Below are 9,041 nucleotides of genomic sequence, written 5' to 3'. Positions count from 1 at the left end.
AATTTTTATTTATGTGATATATTTATATCACCATACATCATTCTAAAATAGATAATATGCTTAAAGAAGGTATAGAATAAATATAATTATATAAACATAAATGATATAATATATACAATTAAATAAATATCAAAATAATTAATTTAATTACATTTACAAAATTAAATGTAAACAGATATTGTTTTGATCTGGACAATAAACTTTTTATTTTAATACATAATAGTATATGTAATTTCCAAGTAAAAATAAAAAGTTAAGAATTAAATAACTATGCATGTCTTCATTGTAAGAAAATAATCAACTTCATTTATACATAAAAAATTTTTAACAAAAAATTTATCTTCATAAATTCTCTACTGATTATAAATTAAATCTATTTAATCAAATATAATATTACTAACATAAGGTGCAATATTTAAAAAAATTGCATGTGAAATTAATTTAAGAAGTACACATTATAGACATTTAAAATTATGTATTAATTAGGATTTTGAAATTTTCTAAAAGCGTTTCTACTAAACTTTTTAAACAACGAATATTTAAAATGTTGACATCTAAGGTTATATTATATAGGTTATGACTTTAGAGGTTATAAGAAGATTTTCAAAATAGAAAACTGTTTTACGTGAACGAATCAATTGAAAGAAGTGATAAATAGATTGGTAATGAAAAACAAAGGGTGACCGATCGGGTAACAATATTTTACATATGATCAAAGCAGTAGCCATAGCCTCTCTTTATTCCAAGCCTCCTTCCATCCAATTACACATTATGAACTATGTTAAAGCAGTACTGTTTTGTACACGCGTAGAAATTTACTATCTCAATTTAATATTAATAGAAACAGACGTGATCACAATAATTTACTTACTGTTAAATATCCTCTACACAGCTATTAACCTAACCAAAAATACTTTATCGAGATCGAGAACAGCGTCAACCTTCGGTTGTTTTCAATTTGGAGGGGATACGTTTAGAAATAAATTTAACAAAATGGCCGACAGATGTGACTTTGGGGAATAGCCAACTATAGATAAGAAATCTGCGCAAAACTTTCACATTTTACATAGCACTTGTTCGTAACAGGTAACTAATCGTGTAATGTACGTTATATGCATATAAATGTTTACTAAAATTATTGTTACTTAATATTTAACTTATATTTGTAACTTGTACATTTAGAATCACAAAGTAAACGCGCGATATATAAAATGTAAGTTCACAACTTCTCATTGGTATATACTGTGCTTGCGCAATGTAAATGCACCATTCCATATAACTCAAACATAATTTGTCGTTTACGAATCTATTCATTGTTGTATTTTATGATTTATAATCCGTTGAATTAGAAGAAATTTGAATTTCTTTATATACATTGTCTTTTAAATATTATTGACATATATGTTGCATTGTTAAAAAATATCTAATTATTTTTGTACAATATGTGAAATAATAATGAATAAAATGAATAAAAACTAAAGTGTAGTGTATAAGGTATACTATTATTATTAAAACTGAATTAAACACTAGAAATAATGTTTGTTGAATCTATGTCAACAGTGAGTATAAATTAAATTTTTAAATATTTAAATATTTTACAAATATTATTACATATTATGATATATTTTTTTAGGGCAAACCCAAAGTCAAACAATCACAATTTAGGAGAATGATAGATTGTTCAACGTGTCCAAAGTTATTACCAAATAAGATTTATATAAAAGGTAATGTCAATAATATAACTCTTTTTCTTTAAATTAGATAGTACTACTAAATGAATTTTTATTTTATAGACCATGAAAGAGCTCAACCAATTAAAATTGCACAATTACTTGGACAATCTGAAAATTTAAAAAGTCTTCAGAAGAATAGTGGTTAGTTATTTAATTTTTGTTTTTAATTTTTTAATGAAAATATTGTTTATTCATAAAGATGAATATATTCCAGTACACAAAAAAGTACAACCTGAAAGATTAGGAACATTTTCAAGTATAAAAGGTATAAAGATAAATGAGAAACAAAGTGGTTAGTATATAAATATTTAATATATAATTTTATTTTATTATTAGTTTTATTTTTTAACAGAAAGAAGTACTTCTGGGCAGCATACATCTAATAATAAACGTGTACGTAGAAATCTTAATTTTAATGAAATTTCTATTAGCACTATAGAAGATAATAAAGAAAATAAAATTCATTCAAATAAGTCCATACCTAATAAGTCATTTCATGAAAATATTTCCAAACCAATAAAAAAAAGAAGTTTACTACTACCACCAAATACTATAAAAGACAAATATTTACAGAAATATAATAAGAAAGAAAGGAAGCATTCAACAATATCTGATGTATTTGAAAATGGTAGTAATATTATTGAATCTTTAAATACTAATATTAATCCTACAGTGTTGTCTGATAATATATTAATAAACAGTGAACAAAAAATTAATCAATCTCCTGATTATACAACATTAAAATTTATTGAGCATGGAGATTTTAAACCATTGAATGTTACACCACAATCTTTGATTTCTTCGGAGGGTAAATCTTCTCAACAAATAATCATACATAATGAAGATCAGATATTTACACAAAATAATGCAGTACATGAGAGACTGATTCCAAACAAGAATTCTTTGAAAAGTGACGTATCAGTAATACTAGAAGAAGCAGATGATGTTCAAAATTTATGTAACGACTTTCAAGATTCAAAGCTAGTAATATCTGAAAATGATATGAATATAGAACATAAATCATCTAAGATGATCTATATAAATAAGGACAATATTATTTGTTTGGAACGTAATTTAAAAAATTTATTAAAAGAAATAGAAAGAAATAGAATGAAATTAAAATCAACATTAACACATGTTACAAGATTATTATCTATAAACAGTGAGGAAAATGCACTTTGTAATATTGAATTAGAAAAAGAAAATATTATGATAGATAAAGAAGTCCAGGTAGAAATTTGTTGCAAGTCCACTCAGTACTCAGAAGAACAACTAAAAACACCTATTATAATTGCAACACAAAACCCACAAATTACAGAACAGAACGTGGAGATTTTAAATAAAAGTACGTTAAATCAAGATGATGAAAATAAGAAAAATAATAGAAATGAGAATACAACAAGAATGTCTGATGTTATGACAGATGGAAGTTTCCTAGAATTAGAAAATCAACTTAATATTAATTATGCAAGAGCTACTCAGAAATATTCAATCCAACCAAAGATTCCAAAAATTACAAAATATAAACAGAAACAATCATTTAGAGAATACATGGCTTTAAAATCAAATATAAGTTTCTTAGAAACTCCAGATGGTAAAAAGTTTAGATCCTTATGTCAAATAGATAACACAGATAAATCTGTTCTCAATATAACATATATATCAAATAAATTGCTTACAGATCTTGATAATTTGTACTCTGAATCACCAGAGTCTTAATTATAAATTTTTATAATTCCAATGTATCAAAAAATTGTTAATGTATTCGTTTAATTTATAATCTACTTTTATATATATAAGTTATATATTTAATATTTAAATTATTATTAGTTATTACTATTAATTGTAGTATATAAATTTTATATTTGTATATATAATTATCTGTACATTTATAAGTCTTAAATTTAAAATCAATACTGTATATCATTTATTAAATAAAAGTTAATATGTACTTTCATGTATTATATTTATTAAAATACTAATGAATGTATTAAAAATTGTTTGTTACAATTAAAGTTACCATTTAAATTGAATGCCACAAATTTTAAATACAATTATGTAAAATGATATCAATTTTGGACATTATTAAAAATGTAAATCTTTATAATAAACACAATAAATATACTTAATATAACGTAAATATAGAAATAGGTTAGAATAAAGTAATATGTAAAGCAAAAGTGTATCGTATGATTGCGTATCTTTTAGGATGCTCGATCAATGGTGCAACTATCTCAAGCTCGCTCCGGATGATTCCTGTCACGGTGAAATTATTAAATGTATAATGACATTCAAACCAGGGGTTTTTATTTCTAAATTGATTTCTGATATTATTTTTAAAACAACTTGTGCATTATGTTACACTTTTTAAAAATCTCGTTACAAAACTAACTATCATACTTTGATGAAATAAACGTAAAGAGAATGGCTCGGGCGAAGCATAGAGTTAACACGGATATATGCGCTGACTGTGGAGCACTCGGTAAATACATTCATTTCTTCTAATGATTTGTTTAACATGTGAGCGTTGTTAAATTTTTTTAATCTCTTACTAATATGGCACAATCATATGTCAATAGAAAAATGTTTCGTAACTAGTTAACACTAGATGATTATTTAATAAAGGTTAATGTCAATTACATATTTAAATCTTTTATGAATTTTTTACGCATATATATTGTTTATGGCAATTAATTTATATATTAGAAAATTATATTTTATTCATCTATTTATTGAATTTTATAATTTATATTACTTAATTTTTCAGAAAAACGTATGTTATTATTTCATTCATATAGTTTCTGCTACTTAATACAATTTAATATATAAATTTATCAATAATAATTTACATTTAGTTATCAAATTTATATGAAAATAAATTTTGCGATTGCTTTTAGAACCAGGATGGGCTTCATTGAACAGAGCAATTTTATTATGTGATGATTGTTGTGGTATTCATCGTAGCCTTGGCCGCCACATATCTCAAGTAAAATCACTTCATGAAAGCATTTGGCATACAAATCTCCTTAATGTTAGTAAACATAAATACAAAATTGTTTAAAAAGTGTATAATTTAAGAAATAATGATTAATATCTTACAGATGGTGCATACCTTAAATGATAATGGAGCAAACAGTATTTGGGAACATTCCCTTTTAGATCCTAGTAATTCAAAAATTAGTAGAAGAAAACCACAAGCTAAAGATCCATTACAGTTAGTATAAATATTTTTATAAAGTAATATAAAATACAAAATTTTAATAATAATTTAATTATTTTTACAGTCCAATAAAAGCTGATTTTATTAAAGCAAAGCATCAACATTTGGCATTCATATTACATCCAAGCAAAGAAGAATGTTGCAGTGAAGAAGAATTAAGTAGACAGTTACATAGTAGTGTTCGCACAAGTAATTTAGAAACTTCTTTAAGATTGCTTGCACAAGGTGCTAATCCAAGTTACCTTTACAAGGTAATTCTAAATGAAGCAATATTATGTATTACAATAATGGAAACATATGACAAAATATTTAATTCTACAGGAAAAGGGTACAACACCTTTGCATGTCGCTGCTAGAGCAGGTCAAGCTTTGCAGTTAGAGCTTTTAATAGCTAATGGTGGAAATCCTAGTATGATTGATTCAAATGGACAGACACCTGCTGAAATTGCCAAGTATGCAACACTATGTATCCGATTTTACTGATATATATCAAAAAACATTATTCAAATATAATATTCAAATTTTTATTATTTAGAATGGCAGGACATATAGATTTATTTGATCGTATAATTGAATGCTTATATGAAGTAACAGATAGACTAACATATTTCATATGTTCACGCAAGCCAAATCATAGACTGGATGAACACATAATTATTCCTGAATGTACACTATTATTGGAACAAAGTGATCTGTGTTTAGAAGGAAGAAATAAATTACAAATGGTAAATATATTAACTTTGTAAAAATATGAAGTATAATATATGAACTTTTTTTGTGTAGTTATCAAATCATTTGTTGGAAGAATTAGCAATGGATGTTTATGATGAGGTTGATCGGCGAGAAAACGAAGAAAGTAAGATAACTATCATATCATATAAATGACTATTTTCTAAAATGAATCTGAAAATAAACGAATATATCATCAGAAAATAATTCTAGAGTATTAATAATTTTTGAGTTTAATATGAAGCTTTCTATAACAAATGTTGAATAACTTTTTATTGAAATTAACATATGCATATACATACATACATACATATATAATATACTCATAATAATAATAATATATATATTAAAAACCATGCTCTTTTATTATACTATTATACTATTAATATGCATGTTTTTTTTATTGCAACATTTTAAAGGGGAGGTGAGTTAAATTAAAAAATTTTGGTTTCTCAATAACTTCTAATTTTAAATTATGGTATACTAACTTTAAATATATGATTGATTTGAATAATAAAATAACTATTATAAATATTATTTTTTAGTTATTTGATAATTGACAATATTAACTGTTTTTATTTTGTTTTTTGTTAGTTTGGTTTGCAACTGTATCCTTACCTCAAAAATGTACAGTGCCTTTTCTACCAGTCAATCCACAATTATCGTCAACAAGAAATCAAGGTAGACAAAAACTTGCAAGGTTTACACCAAAGGAATTTGCTACACTTATTATAGATGTTCTCATAGAGGCTCGCAGAAGACATATGCTTGCAAATAATGCTCCATTGCAAGGTTTGTAGAAAATTGTGCAGATTATGTATATATGCTTTAATTTATTTGTTATATTATTATATATAGTATTTTTAGATCCAGCTGTTTCTATACTTCGTAAGGAACAACATGGTAAATATGGATCACAAATGTCTGACGATGAACCATTGTATGATAGCGTTGCATCTGATGACGATTACGCATTAACATCGACGGATAATATAACGCCTGAGTATTCAACACAGTTTCAAATGGATAACGAGGTAGGAATTAAATTGATTTAATATGAAATTAAAAAAGATGTTATAAACACGAACATTATGGTATCAACTATAAAAAAAGATAAGGACAATAAGTTACGTGTTAAAAATAGATAAAATTGTATGGTAACGTATTGAAGGTACCAGCTCTAGTAACGAAAAGAAGAATAAGGAATCGGCTAAGTACATGGCTCTTCTGTAGACAGTGCTATTAGGCAAGTGCACCGGTCTGTTAGTGCATGTACAGCCTTTGCCAGAGTGCTTTTGCACCATTTATAATATATAGTTCACTAAACTTCATAACATGGATATATTATGTGTTTTGTTTTATAACAACTATATAGAGTGACTTATAATACCTTTTATTTTTTCCTTGCATAAAAACAAAATTTCATTGTATATGTTAAAATGCTATTGCAGGAAGCCTTTGCACCATTAGCCAAGGGGCTTCCATCTGTCGTAGAAGTTTTGAAAAAACAATTAACTCTCTCTGAATCTACTATCAGGGATCTCCATGAGCAGATACGTACTTTGCAGAGTACTATAGAACAACTGACACATGAAAATAATGAACTAAAACAAATGATTCATGTAAGACAAATATATAATATTTTTATAATATGTTGTTATATGAAATCTAATACATAGAAAATATAGGTAAAAAGATCTGTTGATGGGGTTATTAATGGTCACGTTAGTGGAGAACAAGAACCAGAATTAGAACCAGTGCTTGATATAAAAACATCTCTTACTAGAAGCAATCAACGACCTGCATCTATGTATGAAACAAGAGAAGGTCTACGAAAACCTGGTTCATGGTCAACATCAATTTGTCAGGTATAAATATTGATAATAAATTCTTTAGTTTACATTTATATATTTTTTAAATAAGATTCATTAAATATTTCTATATACGATCAAATATAGTCGAAACGAGATTCAGAAACGATGTCTCGCAGCAATACACAAAGCTTGTGGGAGTGTGGTTCTCCTAGTCTACCTCCGAGCGAGGAAGTTACTCGAAGGACTGAACAAGTTACAAGAAGAATTCAGGAATTATGGATGGCCATGCAAGATCCAAAACAACGGGAAGCTTTTGTACCTTGTGCAGAAAGAATTCGTGTTGCCGTTGCTGAACTCACCGCTATATTTCCCCAAGTAAAATATACATTTTTCTTTAAATATAAACAAAATTAATGTACTAAATACATTTAAATTATGTTGTAGAATCCAATTGAGGAAAATATCAGATCTGCTCTGCGACAACTAAATGGTAATACAGGTAGACTTCAAGCAGAATGTTCTGGTCTTCAAAGATGTACTAGCGATATGGAACATATGGATCGATGCCTTCAACAAGTACGTTCATGTGCTTATGATATTGCCAAAGCAACAAAGCTTCTTGTTACCCAATTTCAGTCGTAACAGATCAAAGGCAAAGTATTACAAATTAAATAATTTTTCCATATTTGATGTATATAAGTTGTACAGACGCTTAATATCGTAATACTCAAAATCATCACAAATTGATATATTTAATAAGTATTCGTTTTGTATTACATAACAGTAATTTGTTGTCTAATATTCTTATTTTTATTATAATGTATATAATGACAAAATTTTAAGGCATGAATATTCTAATAATTTGTTAAAAATATAAAACATGACATATTTCAAGATTCAATATATTTACGTAATTTTTAATATATCATAAAGACTGAATAGCCATGAACCAATGAATTTTATTAATATGCAATTTAAGTTTGTATACTTGGTTTTATAAATGTACTTTCTGCTCATATAAGCTGGCATATAAGAAAAAATAATGAATATAGCAAAATTTATTGCGTTCATGTGATTAAGAAAATACAAAGTGCAATATTAAAAGGAAAAAACATTTCTTATTTTAAAGTATTTGTTAAATACCAGGTAAAAATTTTGTGCATTTTAGTGCCAATAATAAAATTTATTTTATCGTATTAGTAAATAATTGTTTACAGTATAAATGTATGATTAGAAGATTAATTAATAAAAATATGTTTTTATTAGTCATTTTTATGTAATGATGGAGTATTTGTAAATAATTATCATCGTCATCATCATCATCATTATTATTATTTTTATTAATTATTATTCTTATAGATATTATTATTATCAATGTGGTCATATATTATAATGCATTAATTATTTTACTTGTAGTATTTCACTCAAGAATTGATCTAATTGTAATATTGATATTAGGAGCATATGTTTAATATTTCAATAAAATTTAAATATGTCATTGTTGTTACAAACTACATTGATATATTTACTGGAAAATATATTTAT

The 9,041-nt window shown here is 25.7% G+C and overlaps 3 protein-coding genes across 4 annotated transcripts in view; 2 read left to right on the top strand and 1 right to left on the bottom strand.

Moving 5' to 3' along the window:
* Window positions 1–1,080, bottom strand: part of LOC108551632 (zinc finger protein 91) — a 5,040-nt gene extending 3,960 nt beyond the window's left edge. The window contains exon 1 of the mRNA XM_017905861.1: window positions 872–1,080. The gene's annotated coding sequence lies outside the window, so the exon portion shown is untranslated. The remainder of the gene's footprint in view (window positions 1–871) is intronic.
* A 455-nt stretch (window positions 1,081–1,535) lies between these two features.
* Window positions 1,536–3,452, top strand: LOC108551622 (uncharacterized). Its single transcript, XM_017905850.1, has 5 exons — window positions 1,536–1,559; window positions 1,634–1,724; window positions 1,794–1,874; window positions 1,948–2,025; window positions 2,086–3,452. Exons 1-5 carry the CDS (start codon window positions 1,536–1,538, stop codon window positions 3,450–3,452), a joined length of 1,641 nt encoding a protein of 546 aa, XP_017761339.1.
* A 523-nt stretch (window positions 3,453–3,975) lies between these two features.
* Window positions 3,976–8,201, top strand: Git (ARF GTPase-activating protein GIT1). 2 transcript variants are annotated; one of them, XM_017905878.1, is made up of 13 exons: window positions 3,976–4,215; window positions 4,631–4,764; window positions 4,835–4,947; window positions 5,018–5,204; window positions 5,275–5,405; window positions 5,489–5,678; window positions 5,737–5,809; window positions 6,277–6,474; window positions 6,550–6,716; window positions 7,134–7,304; window positions 7,371–7,550; window positions 7,641–7,871; window positions 7,941–8,201. In XM_017905878.1, the coding sequence occupies exons 1-13, from the start codon at window positions 4,158–4,160 to the stop codon at window positions 8,136–8,138; spliced, it is 2,031 nt and encodes a 676-aa protein (XP_017761367.1). In that variant the 5' UTR covers window positions 3,976–4,157; the 3' UTR covers window positions 8,139–8,201. The 2 variants fall into 2 exon arrangements, with proteins under 2 accessions (XP_017761367.1, XP_017761366.1); XM_017905877.1 differs by having other exon boundaries at window positions 6,541–6,716.
* Window positions 8,202–9,041: the final 840 nt, after the last annotated feature.

This window comes from Eufriesea mexicana, unplaced genomic scaffold, assembly GCF_001483705.2.
Source record: "Eufriesea mexicana isolate 0111107269 unplaced genomic scaffold, ASM148370v2 scaffold4786, whole genome shotgun sequence".
In the NCBI taxonomy this organism is placed as follows: Eukaryota; Metazoa; Arthropoda; class Insecta; order Hymenoptera; family Apidae; genus Eufriesea; species Eufriesea mexicana.
The sequence above is the reverse complement of the archived record's forward strand: the minus strand, read 5'-3'. Positions and strand labels throughout refer to the sequence as shown.

What these genes read in the sequence shown, in the direction of transcription:
- Git (XM_017905877.1), top strand. Translation starts at nt 4,158, where the DNA reads ATGGCTCGGGCGAAGCATAGAGTTAACACGGATATATGCGCTGACTGT. An exon ending in ACACCTGCTGAAATTGCCAA is followed by an intron (nt 5,406 to 5,488) that starts GTATGCAACACT and finishes TTTATTATTTAG; the next exon opens with AATGGCAGGACATATAGATT. An exon ending in AGTTTCAAATGGATAACGAG is followed by an intron (nt 6,717 to 7,133) that starts GTAGGAATTAAA and finishes ATGCTATTGCAG; the next exon opens with GAAGCCTTTGCACCATTAGC.
- LOC108551622 (XM_017905850.1), top strand. Translation starts at nt 1,536, where the DNA reads ATGTTTGTTGAATCTATGTCAACA. An exon ending in TTGTTGAATCTATGTCAACA is followed by an intron (nt 1,560 to 1,633) that starts GTGAGTATAAAT and finishes ATATTTTTTTAG; the next exon opens with GGCAAACCCAAAGTCAAACA. An exon ending in GATAAATGAGAAACAAAGTG is followed by an intron (nt 2,026 to 2,085) that starts GTTAGTATATAA and finishes ATTTTTTAACAG; the next exon opens with AAAGAAGTACTTCTGGGCAG.